At 46.0% G+C, this 19,173-nt stretch overlaps 1 protein-coding gene across 2 annotated transcripts in view; it reads right to left on the bottom strand.

Moving 5' to 3' along the window:
- Window positions 1-19,173, bottom strand: part of tln1 (talin 1) — a 75,303-nt gene that overhangs the window by 8,918 nt on the left and 47,212 nt on the right. Inside the window, exons 37-53 of one of the 2 annotated variants that reach the window (XM_056431885.1) lie at window positions 18,690-18,830; window positions 18,409-18,590; window positions 17,613-17,745; window positions 15,987-16,088; window positions 15,728-15,898; window positions 15,062-15,310; window positions 14,220-14,339; window positions 13,949-14,095; window positions 13,660-13,826; window positions 13,351-13,534; window positions 12,862-12,987; window positions 12,125-12,241; window positions 11,851-12,036; window positions 9,889-9,996; window positions 3,960-4,065; window positions 981-1,096; window positions 603-728 (exon numbers count right to left, since the gene is read on the bottom strand). In XM_056431885.1, the coding sequence (XP_056287860.1) occupies window positions 603-728; window positions 981-1,096; window positions 3,960-4,065; window positions 9,889-9,996; window positions 11,851-12,036; window positions 12,125-12,241; window positions 12,862-12,987; window positions 13,351-13,534; window positions 13,660-13,826; window positions 13,949-14,095; window positions 14,220-14,339; window positions 15,062-15,310; window positions 15,728-15,898; window positions 15,987-16,088; window positions 17,613-17,745; window positions 18,409-18,590; window positions 18,690-18,830 (2,481 nt within the window). Of the gene's footprint in view, window positions 1-602; window positions 729-980; window positions 1,097-3,927; window positions 4,066-9,888; window positions 9,997-11,850; window positions 12,037-12,124; window positions 12,242-12,861; window positions 12,988-13,350; window positions 13,535-13,659; window positions 13,827-13,948; window positions 14,096-14,219; window positions 14,340-15,061; window positions 15,311-15,727; window positions 15,899-15,986; window positions 16,089-17,612; window positions 17,746-18,408; window positions 18,591-18,689; window positions 18,831-19,173 lie in introns of those variants that run through there. The other variant, XM_056431884.1, reaches the window with a different exon arrangement.

Genomic DNA, 19,173 nt, shown 5'->3' with positions numbered 1-19,173 from the left:
TGAACACATCGCCATGCGCCATTGTTCAGGAGCCTCATGCATTAGTCCGTTCCTCTTAAAGGAGACATGACATGCTAATTGTTTACTAGTTTCAAAACACATCATCTTACTCGTACTGTCTGTCTGTATCCAGATATTCCTATATATATATATATAGGAATATATAAATATATTTATATATACAGGAATATATATTCATATACATATTCCAATATATATATATATATATATATGAATATATATGCATATATATATGCATATATATATTATATTCATATATATATATACTATATTCATATATTATATTCATATAATATAAATATATATATGAATATATATTCATATATATATATATTCATATAATATAAATATGAATATATATTCATATGAATATATATACTATATTCATATATATATATTCATATGAATATATATATATTCATAAAATATATATATATGAATATATATATATTATATGAATATAAATATTATATTCATATATATAATACATATATATATATATATTTATATGTGAGTTCTGCGTATTCTGCGTGTTCTGCTTGACCCTCAGAGGTCAGAGGTCACCATCTCTTCAGGCGTACCTTCCCCTGAGCCACCAGCTCCCTCTGCGCTGCCGAGGCGGCCTTCACCAGAGCGCTGGTGGCAGCTGCGATGGACTTGGCCGCTTCCAGGATCTGCTCCTCGAAGTTCAGGCTCTCATCCGCCTCCTGGTTACAAGAGACGGGGGGGGAGGAGGGGGGGGGGAGGAGGCAACAGTCAATAAACACGCCGTGGTGTGCGATGATCTCCGGGGGAACATTAATTGAGACAAAAAGAGTGAACAATGTGGTCCACAAATACTTAGAAACGGGGGCGTGTGCAATGCTGAGCGGGTGGCATCACTCATGGAGCGGGAGCCGGGAGGCGTGCGGCGCACTCAGCTGGTCACCGGCACGCTGCTCTGTCAAACGCCCTCTCACCTTGGGCTTGGTCCGGGGCCTCAGCTGCTCCAGCTTCTTGGCAGCTGCACCGCCGCTGCTCCTCAGCCGTCTCTCCTTGCTGGTGACCGTGGCTCGGGTCTGCTTCAACCCGCCGCCTACGAGGAGAACACAGAGACACGATGTCGGGGAAATCTTTGTGGAACGGCATCGACAACCGGGCTCAGAACTCGTTTCAGTTTGGCTACTTGCAGGTTCTCAGTACGATGTTCAGAGTGTTTAAGAACACAGGGAGGCCTCCAGCCTCCAGCCTTTAGCTTATAGCCTCCAGCCTTTAGCATATAGCCTTTAGCATATAGCCTTCAGCTTATAGCCTCCAGCCTTTAGCATATAGCCTTCAGCTTATAGCCTCCAGCCTTTAGCATATAGCCTTCAGCTTTTAGCCTCCAGCCTTTAGCATATAGCCTTCAGCTTATAGCCTCCAGCCTTTAGCATATAGCCTCCAGCCTTCAGCTTATAGCCTCCAGCCTTTAGCATATAGCCTTCAGCTTATAGCCTCCAGCCTTTAGCATATAGCCTTCAGCTTATAGCATATAGCCTTCAGCTTATAGCCTCCAGCCTTTAGCATATAGCCTTTAGCATATAGCCTTCAGCTTATAGCCTCCAGCCTTTAGCATATAGCCTTTAGCATATAGCCTTCAGCTTATAGCCTCCAGCCTCCAGCCTTTAGCTTATAGCCTCCAGCCTTTAGCCTTCAGCTTTTAGCCTCCAGCCTTCAGCTTATAGCCTCCAGCCTTCAGTTTATAGCCTCCAGCCTTTAGCATATAGCCTTCAGTTTATAGCCTCCAGCCTTTAGCATATAGCCTCCAGCCTTTAGCATATAGCCTCCAGCCTTCAGCTTTTAGCCTCCAGCCTTCAGCTTTTAGCATATAGCCTTCAGCTTTTAGCCTCCAGTCTTTAGCATATATCCTTCAGTTTATAGCCTCCAGCCTTCAGCTTTTAGCCTCCAGCCTTCAGCTTTTAGCCTCCAGCCTTCAGCTTTTAGCATATAGCCTTCAGCTTATAGCCTCCAGCTTTTAGCCTCCAGCCTTTAGCTTATAGCCTCCAGCCTTTAGCATATAGCCTTCAGCTTTTAGCCTTCAGCCTTCAGCCTTTAGCATATAGCCTTCAGCTTATAGCCTTCAGCTTTTAGCCTCCAGCCTTTAGCTTATAGCCTCCAGCCTTTAGCATATAGCCTTTAGCATATAGCCTTCAGCTTTTAGCATATAGCCTTCAGCTTTTAGCCTTCAGCCTTTAGCATATAGCCTTCAGCTTATAGCCTCCAGCCTTTAGCATATAGCCTTCAGCTTATAGCCTCCAGCCTTTAGCATATAGCCTTCAGCTTTTAGCCTCCAGCCTTTAGCATATAGCCTTCAGCTTATAGCCTCCAGCCTTCAGCTTTTAGCCTCCAGCCTTTAGCATATAGCCTTCAGCTTTTAGCCTCCAGCCTTTAGCATATAGCCTTCAGCTTATAGCCTCCAGCCTTCAGCTTTTAGCATATAGCCTTCAGCTTTTAGCCTCCAGCCTTTAGCATATAGCCTTCAGCTTATAGCCTCCAGCCTTCAGCTTTTAGCCTCCAGCCTTCAGCTTTTAGCATATAGCCTTCAGCTTTTAGCCTCCAGCCTTTAGCATATAGCCTTCAGCTTATAGCCTCCAGCCTTTAGCTTATAGCCTCCAGCTTTTAGCCTTCAGCCTATAGCCTTCAGCCTTTAGCATATAGCCTTCAGCTTTTAGCATATAGCCTTCAGCTTTTAGCCTTCAGCCTTTAGCATATAGCCTTTAGCCTATAGCATATATCCTTCAACCTTTAGCATATAGCCTTCAGCCTTCAGCATATAGCCTTCAGCCTATAGCCTTCAGCCTTTAGCATATAGCCTTTAGCATATAGCCTTTAGCTTCTAGCATATAGCCTTCAGCAGTGCAGATGATCCCACATGCATGACAGCCGATCAATAGCTAAACAGTTCATTACATGAAAGGTGCATTGTGGTTGTTCTCCGACTCTACTGCTCCCGGTGTATCCCAAACAGTCTGTTGCCGTGACACAAGGTCACATTCTAGGAAGTGGACTAGTGGCATACCCGAGAGCACTTAGCACTCCGGTTCCTCAGCGTCATTGGGGGGTACGGTTCCAAGAGGAACTTTCCATGTGGATCCTGTTCCAGATCCACTAAGCTCCGAGGCTCCGAGGCTCCGAGGCCAATGAACCTCTCAGCCATCAGCGTCTCTCCTCACCATTTATTATTATTGTCCAACTGCAAAGAGTTCTACTTGTAGGTAACGCAACGAGAGCGCTGCATGTTTATTTAGGGATATGCATCCACAGGGGACTAAAGGTCAAACAGACTCTCTGCTTGCATCCCATCCCCAGGATATGATTGATATTATATCAATATATCCTGGTTATCACCCAATGCAGTGATCAGCATCAGGACCTCCAGTATTCAGTTACACAAATAAGGTGTGTACAGTTACCACGCCCATATTTCAATGAGTCAATGAGACCCCGCTACTAACCACAGGCGATTACACCGCCTGGATGAGGTGTTCGGAGGGACTGGAGGTCCAGCAGGACCCAGCAGGGACCAGCAGAGACCAGCAGGGTCCAGCATGTCTCTTACACCGGAGCCCCGGGACGTTAATCTGTGACGTGAAGCTCTGGAGACGACTCTCCCTCCACTTGACAGATGATGCATTCAATGTCATTTGTACTTGAGCCTGAGAGGGGGATCCCAGACCAGAGCCGTGTGAAACCGTAGACCTCTACAGGGAGCGGCGCTAATCCTCCTGCAGATTACCGTCAGGGCTCGTTATGCACGCAGAGCTCTGGAGCTGACGGGGCGAGTTCAGGCTCGCCTTGAATCTCTGGTCGTTTGTGATTTGATTGATCGGTAAGAACACCGACGCCATCGCATGTGAACGGGGACATTGAGAGGAATGCGTTGCTTTGGTTCTGCCACAGAGGTCAAAAGGTCACGATACCTTTCATGGCCTCGGCGGCCTGGATGAGCTCCGTGACGGAGCCGGCCACCCGCTTGGAGTAGTTGGCCAGCTGCTGCTTCAGCTCATGGGACGGCTTCTGGATGATCTGCAGGGGACACACACAACCTGTAACTCGACCTGTAACTCGACCTGTAACACAACCTGTAACACAACCTGTAACTCTCCCTGTAACTCGACCTGTAACTCGACCTGTAACTCTACCTGCAACTCTACCTGCAACTCTACCTGTAACTCTACCTGTAACTCGACCTGTAACACAACCTGTAACTCGACATGTAACTCGACCTGTAACACAACCTGTAACTCGACCTGTAACTCGACCTGTAACTCGACCTGTAACACAACCTGTAACTCTACCTGTAACACAACCTGTAACTCGACCTGTAACACAACCTGTAACTCGACCTGTAACTCGACCTGTAACTCGACCTGTAACACAACCTGTAACTCGACCTGTAACACAACCTGTAACTCGACCTGTAACTCGACCTGTAACACAACCTGTAACTCGACCTGTAACACAACCTGTAACTCGACCTGTAACTCGACCTGTAACACAACCTGTAACTCTACCTGCAACTCTACCTGTAACTCTACCTGCAACGCAACCTGTAACACGACCTGTAACTCTACCTGTAACTCTACCTGTAACTCTACCTGTAACACAACCTGTAACACAACCTGTAACACAACCTGTAACTCGACCTGTAACTCGACCTGTAACACAACCTGTAACACAACCTGTAACTCGACCTGTAACTCGACCTGTAACACAACCTGTAACACAACCTGTAACTCGACCTGTAACTCGACCTGTAACACAACCTGTAACACAACCTGTAACTCGACCTGTAACACAACCTGTAACACAACCTGTAACACAACCTGTAACTCGACCTGTAACTCGACCTGTAACTCGACCTGTAACACGACCTGTAACTCGACCTGTAACTCTACCTGTAACACAACCTGTAACACAACCTGTAACTCGACCTGTAACTCGACCTGTAACACAACCTGTAACACAACCTGTAACTCTACCTGTAACTCTACCTGTAACTCGACCTGTAACTCTCCCTGTAACTCGACCTGTAACACAACCTGTAACACGACCTGTAACTCGACCTGTAACTCTACCTGTAACACAACCTGTAACACAACCTGTAACACGACCTGTAACTCTACCTGTAACTCTACCTGCAACGCAACCTGTAACACGACCTGTAACACAACCTGTAACACAACCTGTAACTCTACCTGTAACTCTACCTGTAACTCGACCTGTAACACAACCTGTAACTCGACCTGTAACTCTACCTGTAACACAACCTGTAACACAACCTGTAACACGACCTGTAACTCTACCTATAACTCTACCTGTAACTCTACCTGCAACAACGCAACCTGTAACGCAACCTGTAACACAACCTGTAACACAACCTGTAACTCTACCTGTAACTCTACCTGCAACACAACCTGTAACTCTACCTGCAACTCTACCTGTAACTCTACCTGTAACTCTACCTGCAACGCAACCTGTAACACGACCTGTAACTCTACCTGTAACTCTACCTGTAACACAACCTGTAACTCTACCTGTAACTCTACCTGTAACTCTACCTGTAACTCTACCTGTAACACGACCTGTAACTCTACCTGTAACTCGACCTGTAACTCTACCTGTAACACAACCTGTAACTCTACCTGTAACACGACCTGTAACTCTACCTGTAACTCTACCTGTAACTCTACCTGTAACACAACCTGTAACACAACCTGTAACACAACCTGTAACTCTACCTGTAACTCGACCTGTAACTCGACCTGTAACACAACCTGTAACTCTACCTGTAACTCTACCTGCAACACAACCTGTAACTCTACCTGTAACACAACCTGTAACACAACCTGTAACTCTACCTGTAACTCTACCTGTAACACAACCTGTAACTCTACCTGTAACACAACCTGTAACACAACCTGTAACACAACCTGTAACACAACCTGTAACTCTACCTGTAACACAACCTGTAACTCTACCTGCAACACAACCTGTAACTCTACCTGTAACACAACCTGTAACTCGACCTGTAACTCTACCTGTAACACAACCTGTAACTCTACCTGTAACACAACCTGTAACTCGACCTGTAACACAACCTGTAACTCTACCTGTAACTCTACCTGTAACACAACCTGTAACTCTACCTGTAACTCTACCTGTAACACAACCTGTAACACAACCTGTAACTCTACCTGTAACTCTACCTGTAACACAACCTGTAACTCTACCTGTAACACAACCTGTAACTCGACCTGTAACACAACCTGTAACTCTACCTGTAACACAACCTGTAACTCTACCTGTAACACGACCTGTAACACAACCTGTAACTCTACCTGTAACTACCTGTAACTACCTGTAACTCTACCTGTAACTCTACCTGTAACACAACCTGTAACTCTACCTGTAACTCTACCTGTAACTCTACCTGTAACACAACCTGTAACTCTACCTGTAACTCTACCTGCAACACAACCTGTAACTCTACCTGTAACTCTACCTGTAACACAACCTGTAACTCTACCTGCAACACAACCTGTAACTCGACCTGTAACACAACCTGTAACACAACCTGTAACTCTACCTGCAACACAACCTGTAACTCTACCTGTAACTCGACCTGTAACTCTACCTGCAACACAACCTGTAACACAACCTGTAACTCTACCTGCAACACAACCTGTAACTCTACCTGTAACTCGACCTGTAACTCTACCTGCAACACAACCTGTAACACAACCTGTAACTCTACCTGTAACTCGACCTGCAACACAACCTGTAACTCTACCTGTAACACAACCTGTAACTCTACCTGTAATTCAACCTGTAACTCTACCTGTAACACAATATGTAACTCTACCTGTAACTCTACTTGTAACTCTACTTGTAACACAATATGTAACTCTACCTGTAACTCAACTTGTAACTCTACCTGTAACTCGACCTGTAACTCAACCTGTAACTCTACTTGTAACTCTACTTGTAACTCTACCTGTAACCTGTAATAGGTACATGTGATCACTAGATGATCACTGATTGGCTCTTCCCTTCGTGTATGACAGACTGGTGCAGCCCCAGTGCATCATGGGTAACCATGGGAGTCGGGTCCATCCACAGACCCAGTGATAGAGGCGTATAAACACGGCTCTCTGAATGTGACGCGCACACAGGTGGAGACGTGAAGGTGAGGTCTCACTCTGAGCTTTATTTTCTGACATCAAAGTCAAACTCTTCCTCTCGCCACGCAGTCTTTATGAAGTTCTGCTCTGTGTGCTCGAGGATACTTTGTACAGTCAGCGGCACAATGGCGGCGTTGTGCCGGGGGGGGGGGCTGGAATGTGTCCTCGGCCGTCCGAGGCGGACATGCGGCGGGCGACAGGTGCGGAGTATTAACGGGCTCAGCCGGCCGGCTCGGGTTCATTCAGATGTGTTGTCATGAGGAGAGAGAGGCCCGCACGTCACGGCACAGGCACGCATGCAGCGGGCCAAAGCAATGCCCCGAACACACACACACATTGTGCACACACACACGCGCACACACACACACACAGCTCTGTGTTAGGCAAATACAACATAGAAGGTTAATTGATGATTCTGAGGCTCGAGGTGATCACAGGTCAGTGTGTTCCAACCTTCAGAGGACAGGACCTCACGTTCCTCACTCAGTGTGTGTGTGTGTGTGTGTGTGTGTGTGTGTGTGTGTGTGTGTGTGACCGTTGGTGGAATATTCAATTCAGTTCAGTTTATTTCGTATCGCCCATAATCCCAACCTCCCCTCAGAGGGCTCTACAGCCTGTACCCAGACGACCCCCCTGACCTTTGACCTTGTGACTGTGGAGTGAAGGGGGGGTCCTCCTGCAGTGGCCATAGTGGTGGTGTACTGCCCTCTCTCTTAAGAGGAAGAGAACGGCTCTCCACCAATCAGCTTCTTCATTAGGATTTAGATCTGGAGAATCTTTTCTTCACAAGTTGTTGACCAGCGTCAGACGGGAAAAATATTTACCACTTTTGATTAATGTCCAGAAGTTTCCCTCCGATAGAACGGGCCAACGAGAGGCCTGAACGAGAGGAGGAGTCACTCATATTCAATAATGAGGAGGGGTCACTCGTATTCAACAATGAGAGGAGGAGTCACTCATATTCAACAATGAGAGGAGGAGTCACTCATATTCAACAATGAGAGGAGGAGTCACTCGTATTCATCAATGAGAGGAGGAGTCACTCATATTCAACAATGAGAGGAGTCACTTTGCAACTATATATGAATAAACAATATTTGAAGGGCGACTTACGGGCGACTCGTGGGCGATTTAACGGCGACTTATGGTCAATTTATGGGCGACTTATGGGTAAATTATGGGCGACTCAAGAGCGACTTATGGGCGATTTAAGGGTGACTTATGGGCGACTGCAATCAAATTGCAAGATCATTCCAGATGTGAAGGAGGGAAGTGTAATGTAGGTAAAAAGGAATACCTAAATGTTGGCCCCGCCCCCCACTACACCCCAAACCCCTCCCTTAATTGAAGCCCTGAGTGTGATGTGATCTTTCCTCTGATTGGTCGGAACAGAAACAACCAGTCAGTCAGTGACCGTGTTTACATGCATTCGAATAACTAGCTTAGTCGGACTGAAATCGAATTATCCGTTTCATGTAAACATGTTCGACTGTGCGGTCCGACTACGATCCGATTAACACCCTGGATAACTCGATCCGATCCGGTTGATAATTCGACTATCGCGGCATGTAACGGTGAATTGGATTAGGAACTGGACTTTGCGTCTTTGCGCATGCTCGAGATCCCGCCGCCCTCCTCCTCCCTCCCTCCCATGTCGTGACCCGGAAGTCGAAAGAGACGATAAGTTGTCACTGCCGGGAGCCTGGCCGGCAGAAAACAAACAAACAACGCCAATAGCGCCATTTGCATTCGCTGTACTCCTATTAACATCATGCAAGAATAGAGGGATGTAGCTTCGCTTTGCTCGCCATCTTTCTCCAAATGTTGATGTTGTTGTTGTTGGTTGTTGTTGGTAGTGGTGAAGAGGTCAAGCGGAAATGGCTGTATCACCACGAGTTGTAATGAAAACAGCGGCACCTATCGTATCGGATATGACATGCTTTCAAAGGCCAATGATTCACTCACTGCCATGTATATTGGGATAACAGCAGATCCCCCAAAAGATAGCAGAGTCCGACGAAAGCAAGATTAGAATTATACCATCATGTAAACGCACTGAGTAACGGTCGGACATCAGGCTAGCATTAGATGAGGGGCGTTCAAAGACCTCCCACTGAGTCCGTCAGAGTTCCAACACAAAGCAGAGCAGGTCTAGCACGTATTGATCCAACGGCACCGCCGTGGCGCCCGGCGCTCCGTGCAGCAGCCTCGCACTCGTGCAGGTCGTCGGCGTGCCGTACTCACCGGCTTGCACCGACATCAGTGAGCCACGCGTTTAAAAAGAGGAACAGTGACAGAGCGACGACGGGAGAGGGAAAGAAAAGAGGTCGTCAAACACGAGACAGCTGACATCAGACGGCGTGCGGTGTCATGCTGCGGAGGCGGAGCAAAGAACGACTTCAAAAAGGCTTGAGCAAGGAGGAGGAGCACTGAGGAGGAGCAGGTGCGTCTTCAGGGCCTTTGAGGAGGACGGATGTAAAACCTGTTGCCTGAAGGTCTCCAGTCTGATCACATTCAAACTGGGAGGTATGAGCACTGCTGAGGAGCCATTGAGCAAGCCTCCCCACACAGACACCTTCACCAGCTCACTGACACTTATGTATAAGTGTGTATGTGTGTGTGGATGTGTGTATGTGTGTGTATATGTGTGTGTGAGGGTTCTTACCACCAGCACGTGCTCCAGCAGGCCCAGGTATCCACAGGCACACTCGTTCCCAAAGCGCAGAGCTCTGGTCTGGACCTCCTTGCTGACCTCGGGGTGGTAGGCGGCTTGCTGAGAGACAGAGGACACAAGGACAGAAGTCAAGATGTCCCCTTACAGTCAACATGTCCCCTTACAGTCAACATGTCACCTTACAGAAACTTTACATATATGTAGACGTCTACATATATTTATATATACATATATAATATATAAATATACATATATATATTACAAATCTACGCTCTTTATTATAGTCTATATATATTTTTATATAGTCATATATAAATATATATAAATATATTTATATAATATATATATAAATATTAGGGCTGTGAAACGATTAAAAATTTTAATCGGGTTAATCACAGGTTTTTGTGGATTAATCATGATTAATCACATATTACCGATATTCTCGGTATATTTTGTGAGAACATAGAGATTTATGACAAAAGACGGATATATACATTTATACATTCTTCTATACAATGGTGCTGCAACTCAGCAGTTATTTAGCAGTTTTCTTCCATATGGAACATTAATACATCTTCATCCTAAACAGAATGTTTAACCCTCCTGTTACCTTTCGGGTCAATTTGACCCCATTCAATGTTTAATGTCGGTGTTCTTTGGGGTCAATTTGACCCCAGGCTGTTTTTCACTGTCAAACATATAAGAAATATCAACTTTTTTATTTATTTAAAGGGCTATTTAGGTAGTCAACAAACAAACATAAAGTACCTCACACTTAAACTTGGGAAGCAATATTAATTCTAATAATTTTCTGGAGGTTTTAATTGCTGGGGTGAAATTGACCCCGAGGGTAAAATATGTTAGTAAATGTAAAGGTAACAGGAGGGTTAAACAGAACATTGTTCTCTTGTTTGTCAACCATTAACTCCACCATGATACAATCTAAAGGCCTCTAGTCTTCCTCTAGCAGCTGCTGAGGCAAACTGACTGTGTGGGTTTTCTTCATGAACTGGGCCGTGATGAAAGGGACGGCGGGGACACCGCTGCAAAGCTGAAACCTCACCGGCCCGGACAGGTGGACAGATTGACAAGTGACTTTTGTTTTGCTCGGTCGATGCGCGCACGGAGCTCTGTGGCGCGCGAGACGGACATCGATAAGTGTTAACGCAACGCGAAGAGACAGAAATGACATGCTGCTGTGGAGATACGATCAACAACAGACGTTTAGTTTAATAAAAGAACAAAGACGTGCGATAGAGAACATGTCAGGGGGCGGGCCAATCTCTTTAATGTCATTGATCTACCGACACTACGCCGCGATCGACTGGCAAGTCGCGATCGACGTGTTGAGACCCTGATCTACAGGAAGTAAAAGTCGTAACAAGGTTTCCGGAGGTGAACCTGCGGAAGGATCATTACCGATGAACAGACCGTCTGCATGAGAGCGGACAGAGTTCAGATTGAAGTGGTGCATTGGAAGCTCATTTTGCAAGTGACTTTTTTTCCGTCCCGACGACCAACAACAAACGGATTGGAAGCTCATTCTGCGCATGCGTTAAATGCGTTAAAAAAACAACTAGTTAAACCTGTAATTGAATTAACTGAGTTAACGCGTTATTTTTCACAGCACTAATAAATATATATATTATATGTATATAATATATATATATAAATAGTTATATCTATATATATTTACTACACATTTATGCTCTTTATTATAGTCTATATATATTTATAAATATGTCAACAAAAAGATGAAAAATGGAAATATCAGTTAAAGTATTAAAGTACATGTTGACTGTGTTACGCACCCGTCAATATTTCTAAATAAAAAACTATGTAATAAATAAACAGAGCCTCACTGTAACGTGAATGTTATTGATAAACCTAAATAAAATAAGTAGTGACGATATATTTATGTTAATGACATCATCTGGTCTCCGTCTCTTCTACCTTGCAGGAGTGCAGCATGTCGGCGATGGCCCTCCGGCTCAGGTTCGCCGTGGCGATGATGTCCTCCTGGCGACAAGAATTCCCAGCAGCCACTGCTTTCGCCGTCGCCATGGTGATGCCTTTAGTCATGCGAATGAACTCCTCCGGCGTGGTCGTCGACGGCGGCGGCTCGGAGCTGTTGAACACCTGCGTGGTGGAAACCAGGGGGCTTAAAACACGAGCTTCCTCATCCGACCGGAGGCTCTCCCCCTGGTGGTGAGGGAGGGGTACTCACCGTCAGCTCCTGCTTGATGTGTTCGATGGTGGCCTCCAGACCTCGGGTCCCCTTCGTGGCCTCATCCTCCACCGCCTTCACCGTCTTCAGGAGGGACGTCACGTTGGTCACCATCACCTGCAGCAGCCAATCACATCGTTAGAGGGCAGACCGAAGGGGAAAGGTGATGCACCTGCAGTGATGCAGGTCACAGCATCACTGCGGAGAGAAGACACTGGACACTTTCTTTTTAATTAAATGTTTAACATTTTCATTTCCTTTATTATTTAAATTCTTAAATGTAATATGTCCTGCAAATTAATTTTATTGTATATATATATATATATGTATATTTTATATATAATATATATTTTAAATATATATAATATATATAATTCAAACTTATATAGCGCTTTTCTGAATACACAAAGACACTTGTAAAATAAATATATATATAAATATCTAAATATATATATATAAAAATATATATATATATTTCAAAAAGAGAGAGAGAAATTTATTGGTGGCGATGAATAAAGTAAAAACTAATCCAACCCACTGCTGTTATAATATATATATACAATTATATATAGAGAGAGAGATAATTTTTTTAAATAAAGTAAAAACTAATCTAACAAACTGCTGTTGAAAGCTTTGTTTTCAAGTCTTTCTGCTCCGTTCTTGTGGTTCAACCCCAAACCCCCCGGCCCACACGGCGATTGTCAGGCCGTTCTCTGGACTCGGGTCATGTGACCCACCTTGGCGCAGTTCTTCAGCTGCAGCATGCTGGGGTCGTCGTGAGGTTTCCCCGCGGCCCCCTTGGTGGCGCTGATGAGGTTCCCCAGAGCTTTGGCCACGTCCTTCACGGCGTTAATCAGGACCACCTGTAGGGGGCGGGACCAGTACGTTAAGGTGTGACGTGAGACGCCTGCAGAGGGCATCGAACACAAAGAATGAGAGATATAGAACCCAGAGGAGATGAGATCAAACGAAAAAAAGACAAACATCTTGAATAATTTGCGTTCTTTTATATTTCTCATCATTTTTCTTGCTCTTCATTGTCCTTGCACCTTTTAAAAACAAATAAAATACATGTATAAAATGAAAAAAATGTATGAATGAATAAAATGTATAAAATAAATAAAATGTATAGAATAAATAAAATGTATGAAATGAATAAAATGAATAAAATGTATAAATAAAATAAATAAAAACATGCAGGGCGGCCATGTTTCCTGCTGCTCTACCTGTGTCTCTGGGTCTTCAGAACCCAGACTGGCGGCTCCCAGTTTCACCACGTCGGCCAGTTTGGTGATGGTGAACACGGAGGACTGGGCCGCCTGGGCCAGCCTCTCCTGGCTGGCTCCGGCTCCAGACACCAGCAGCTTGGTGTCCTCCACCAGAGCCTTGGCCGTCTTCAGGATGTACTCTCTGCACACAAGACAGCATGAACCGTAGAGATGAGTTCTGATCGACCGCCCAGTGGTACGTCCCCCTGACTCTGTCTCTGACACCCTATTGGCCAATGACATCGTGTCCAGGAGAGTCCGGCCCACCTGTGGTCGGCGAAGGTCTCGGCGTTCTCGCGGTTCAGCGAGCCGGCGCTGGCGAACATGATGGTGGTGTCCAGGTCGGCGATGATCCCGGACACGGCGCTGGCCGCCGTGATGCAGGCCTGGGTGCCACGGTTACCGGCCTGCAGGGACGCCAGCACGTGGGACACCTGGGAGGAGGAGGAGGAGAACAACAAGACCGTCTGTTACGAGTGAAGTGACCGACAGGCCCGTCTGGTTAGCGAGTGACATGGTGGTGAAGGAAGCAGCCGACTGGCCGGTGACCTCTGACCTTCTCGGAGACCTTGCGGGCGCTCTCGATCAGCTCCTTCTTGGTGAACGAGTCGTTGGGGCTGCACTGCAGCGCTCCGGCTTTGGTCACCAGGCCCGTGCAGCTGAAGCCCAGCTCGCCCACCTGCTTCTTGATGTGGGAGCCGATCTGAGACAACAGAGAGAGACCGGTGTTTACATCACGGGGCCACGGAGACGGGCAGAGAGACAGGTTTACGTCACGGGGCCACGGAGACGTGAAGACGTCTCTGAAGGACGGCGGCTTCGCTCACCTCGTCGTTCTCGGCCGTCACGGCTGCATATTTGGCCTCGTTGGCCAGATTTCCAAACTCGTTGGTGAGATGGTTGGCCAATCCGCCGAGGTCATCGGGGTTGGTGTTAGACTTGGTCACCTGGGGGGGATGAGGAACCACAGGTGAGTATTAACAGCTGCAGCTTTTAGGGTTTCACATAATAAAAGGAACAAACACTGACAATAACAAACAATACTGCACATTCATTCATTCAGGGATCCCTCTTTTCTTCCCCTCCTGTTTAGGGTTTTTGGGCTATTTTATTGTATATTTGTAAAATGTCCTGCAATTTTATTTTATATTTGTAAAATGTCCTGCTATTTTATTTTATTGTATATTTGTAAAATGTCCTGCTATTTTATTTTATTTTATATTTGTAAAATGTCCTGCTATTTTATTTTATTGTATTTTTGTAAAATGTCCTGCTATTTTATTTTATTATATTTAATAATTGTAAAATGTCCTGCTATTTCATTTTATTATATTTAATAATTGTAAAATGTCCTGCTATTTTATTGTATATTTGTAAAATGTCCTGCTATTTCATGTTATTGTATTTAATATTTGTCAAATGTCCTGCTATTTTATTTTATTGTATTTTAAATTTGTAAAATGTGGCTTCTGAATAAAAGGTTGGTCCCGCCTACTTTCTCAAACTAGCTGGACATGCAATTTTGCAGCTTGAGGCCAATGTGACACAAAGTGTTTCAGGGACTGAACCAACATGCAATGACCACACCGGGCCAGCAGGAGACCGAATTTGGTAATTGCGTCATCTATTAAGATATTATAACATTCTTTACTCCTTCACGCTGCCTCACCATCTCCTGCACCGTGATGGCGATGGCCTTGGCGGTCCTGACCATGGTGGTCTGGTAGTCCACGAAGGTGCCTTCAGGCTCCAGACAATACGTGTCTTCCATCTTGTTGATGGAGTCGTTGATGGACTCCACCATGCCGCCCACGGCGCCCGCCGCGCTGGCCGCCTCCGCGAGAGTGGCGCCCAGGTCGTCCACGGCCTCCTTCATCATCTGCACCGACTCCTCCAGAGCCTCCTGCATGTGAGCCGCCTGGAAGGAGGAGCACGCGCATGACTGGGCAATGCATATCTATATACTGTAATATATATATATATATATATATATAAGATATATGTATATTAAATATATATATTAATATATTTAGAAATATACATATATATATATAAATAATACTATATTTGATTCTATTTGAAAGGTCTGGTTGAATATTGATGTATATACATATATAAATAAATATAATTATATATATAAATGTACATATATATATATATATAAATAAATAAACATATTTAACCATGTACATATATTTGTATATACATATATTTATAAGTAAATATATACATACATAAATATATATTCATACATATATATATTCATACATTTATATATATAAATAATAATAACAAAAAAAAATTATATATTTAGTGAAGAGGCCACAACATGTACCTTGGGGTTCCCTCCGGCCTCCTTGGCGGTGTAGAGCATCTGCAGGGCCGACTCCGTGAGGGTCTTGGTCTGGTCCAGGACCGCCATCTGCTGCTGGCTGCTCACGATCTTGGACGCTGTGCCGATGGCGGCCATGATGAGCGGCTCAAAGTAGCTGGCCATCTGAGACACCTGATCACATGAATGAGAACATCACACGTCATGTGACACCACGTGTGCGTGTGCTCCAGCCGCTCGGAGACGTCGTCCCGTCTTCTACCTTGTGGCCCAGCAGGGACGCCTCGCAGCCGGCGGCCACCGCCACCGGGTCAATCAGGTTACTGATCTCGTGGACCGAGGCGGCCATCTGCTGATGGAGCGTCTGCAACAGAGACAGCCAGGAATGAAGCTCCATTAAAGCACAGAGCCGTCTTCATGCTCCACGGAGGAGGTTCAGGAGGAGCCATGTCCAAATAATAACAATAAAGTGCAACCTGTGAAAAACTAAACAAAACAAGTTCAAATGTTTGGCAATAAAGTCTCAGTTCATGCTCAATGCTTTTGTTTTGAAGGGCAGCAGCAGAAAAGCCAATTTCACGAAGATCGGCTTTTATGTGTGACAATAAAAAGTATTTCTGCATTTCCTGCTGTAGTACCACCGCGCCCCACTAGAGGGCCGCGCTCCACAGTTTGAGAACCACTGCTTTAAACAGTTGAAATGTCTGACTGCCCCTCTAACAGACGGTCTTCTTCTCTCTCTCTCTCCATCCCTCTCTCCCCTTCCCTCTCCCTCTTTCCCTCTCTCCCTCCTTCTCTCTCTTCCTCCCCCTCCCTATTCCTCCTTCTCTCTCTCCCTCTCCTCTCTACCTCACCGTTCCCACTTCTCTCTCTCCTTCTCTCTCTTGCTCTCTCCCTCTCGTCCTCTCTCCTTCCTTCTCTCTCTCTCTCTCTCTCTCTGGTTTCTGACTTCCAACCTGTGTGTGTGTGTACCTCCATGGAGATGTCCTGTGTGTGTGTGTGTGTGTACCTCCATGGAGATGTCCTGTGTGTGTGTGTGTGTGTGTGTACCTCCATGGAGATGTCCTGTGTGTGTGTGCGTGTGTGTGTGTACCTCCATGGAGATGTCCTGTGTGTGTGTGTGTGTGTACCTCCATGGAGATGTCCTGTGTGTGTGTGTGTGTGTGTGTGTACCTCCATGGAGATGTCCTGTGTGTGTGTGTGCGTGTGTGTGTGTGTGTGTACCTCCATGTAGATGTCCTGTGTGTGTGTGCGTGTGTACCTCCATGTAGATGTCCTGTGTGTGTGTGTGTGTGCGTGTGTGTGTGCATGTGTGTGTGTGTACCTCCATGTAGATGTCCTGTGTGTGTGTGCGTGTGTGTGTGTGTGTGTGTGTGTGTACCTCCATGGAGATGTCCTGTGTGTGTGTGTGTGTGTACCTCCATGGAGATGTCCTGTGTGTGTGTGTGTGCGTGTGTGTGTGTGTGTGTGTGTGTGTACCTCCATGTAGATGTCCTGTGTGTGTGTGCGTGTGTACCTCCATGTAGATGTCCTGTGTGTGTGTGCGTGTGTGTGTGTGTGTTTGTGTGTGTACCTCCATGGAGATGTCCTGTGTGTGCGTGTGTGTGTACCTCCATGTAGATGTCCTGTGTGTGTGTGTGTGTGTGTGTGCCTCCATGGAGATGTCCTGTGTGTGTGTGTTTGTGTGTGTACCTCCATGGAGATGTCCTGTGTGTGCGTGTGTGTGTGTGTACCTCCATGGAGATGTCCTGTGTGTGTGTGTGTGTGTGCGTGTGTGTGTGTGTGTGTGTACCTCCATGGAGATGTCCTGTGTGTGCGTGTGTGTGTACCTCCATGTAGATGTCCTGTGTGTGTGTGTGTGCGTGTGTGTGTGTGTTTGTGTGTGTACCTCCATGGAGATGTCTTCTCGGGGTGTGAGCTGCTGGCTGATGGCGGCCAGCGACGCCTGGTCCACCTCCCGGATGCAGCCGTTCAGAACCTCGATGGCGTCGTCACATTCCCTCTGGCCCGGGGCCTTCTCCCTGAGGAGGAGGAGGGTCAGGAGGAGGAGGAGGAGGGGGAGGAGACAGTTATGATGCCATGTCAGCAGGCAGTTCAACTAACTCTCTCCAGCGCGCCGCCCTGAGGTCACATGCTGCTCATCTTATCCTAGAAGTCCATCTTCATGGATAAATGAAGTGACATCATCACAAACTCACAGCCAATCAAAAAGCTGCAACATATCCTCTCATCTTCATTTTGATGTGAATGAGCAGCGATGAGCTAACGTCTGGTGTTAACAACAACAACAACAACAACAGGAGGTTCTCCAGATAACTTTACATAGTGAAAGCTATAAATCATGAAAGGAGACTCACTCTGTTACTTTGTTGCTATTTAAGTTGATAAATCAAGATTATAAACCTATTGTTTATGTTTATGATTGTTTATGAAGGTTGTAAATAATGTTAATAACTTATATCACATATATATATATATAACATCTATCTGATAAACTAAATAAAAAGATAGATTAGTCCCTAACGGGCTTTATAATCTGGTATCAAACAGCCTCCTCATATTATATATATATTATATTATACATCAGGCCGTGTGAGATGTTTTACTTCCGTTACTTTGTCTCTGCTAATTGTTGCCGTGGCGACGGACCAACACTGAAGCAGCGGGCGAGCCGAGGCCCTCACCTCATGTTGGTGATGAGCTTCTTGATGGAGTCGGACACGGTTCTGGAGTGACCCGCCAGCACCGACCACTTGGGGGGGTCTTTGGGGTTGACGGCCAGGGAGCGGGCCGTCTGGATCAGCCCGGTGGAGCTCTCCAGCATCGTCTTGGCTGCCACCACGATGGGCGCCATGGCTGCGTGGCCCTGAGGGGTCATAACAGGTTTAAGATTTACCCCCCCCGAGCTTGAACCCTCAAGGTCACAGGTCAAGGTCGCCGCTCAAGGTCGCGGCTCATCCCTCACCTCGGGGCTGATCTGAGCAGGGATGCTGGCGAACTCGGGGTTGGAGGCGAAGGCCGTGAGGTTGTCCACGGCCTCGATCAGCGGCCCGGTGGCGGCCTTACACTTTTCCCTGTTCTCCTGGTTGAAGGCTCCGTCCAGAGCCTGGCAGACAGGGGGGTGGGCCCATTAACACTCATTGATTTAAGACCACGAATCATAACATATATATATATATATATTAGCGCTGTGAAACGATTAACATTTGTAATCAGGTTAATCACAGGTTTCTGTGGATTAATCATGATTAATCACATATATACATTTACAGGGCTCTCAAGACAGGCAAGAGCTCCGAGAAGAGTTGTTGACGGGGGGGGGTGCAAGTGACTTTTTTTTTCGCGAGACGGAGATCGGAGTCGTGTTAACGCGACACGTAGAGACAAAATGACATGCTGCTGGAGAGACGACCAACAACAGACGGATTGGAAGCTCATTCTGCGTATGC

Source organism: Pseudoliparis swirei, chromosome 15, assembly GCF_029220125.1.
Source record: "Pseudoliparis swirei isolate HS2019 ecotype Mariana Trench chromosome 15, NWPU_hadal_v1, whole genome shotgun sequence".
Classification (NCBI taxonomy): Eukaryota; Metazoa; Chordata; class Actinopteri; order Perciformes; family Liparidae; genus Pseudoliparis; species Pseudoliparis swirei.
This window is presented reverse-complemented; position numbering and strand designations above follow the sequence as displayed.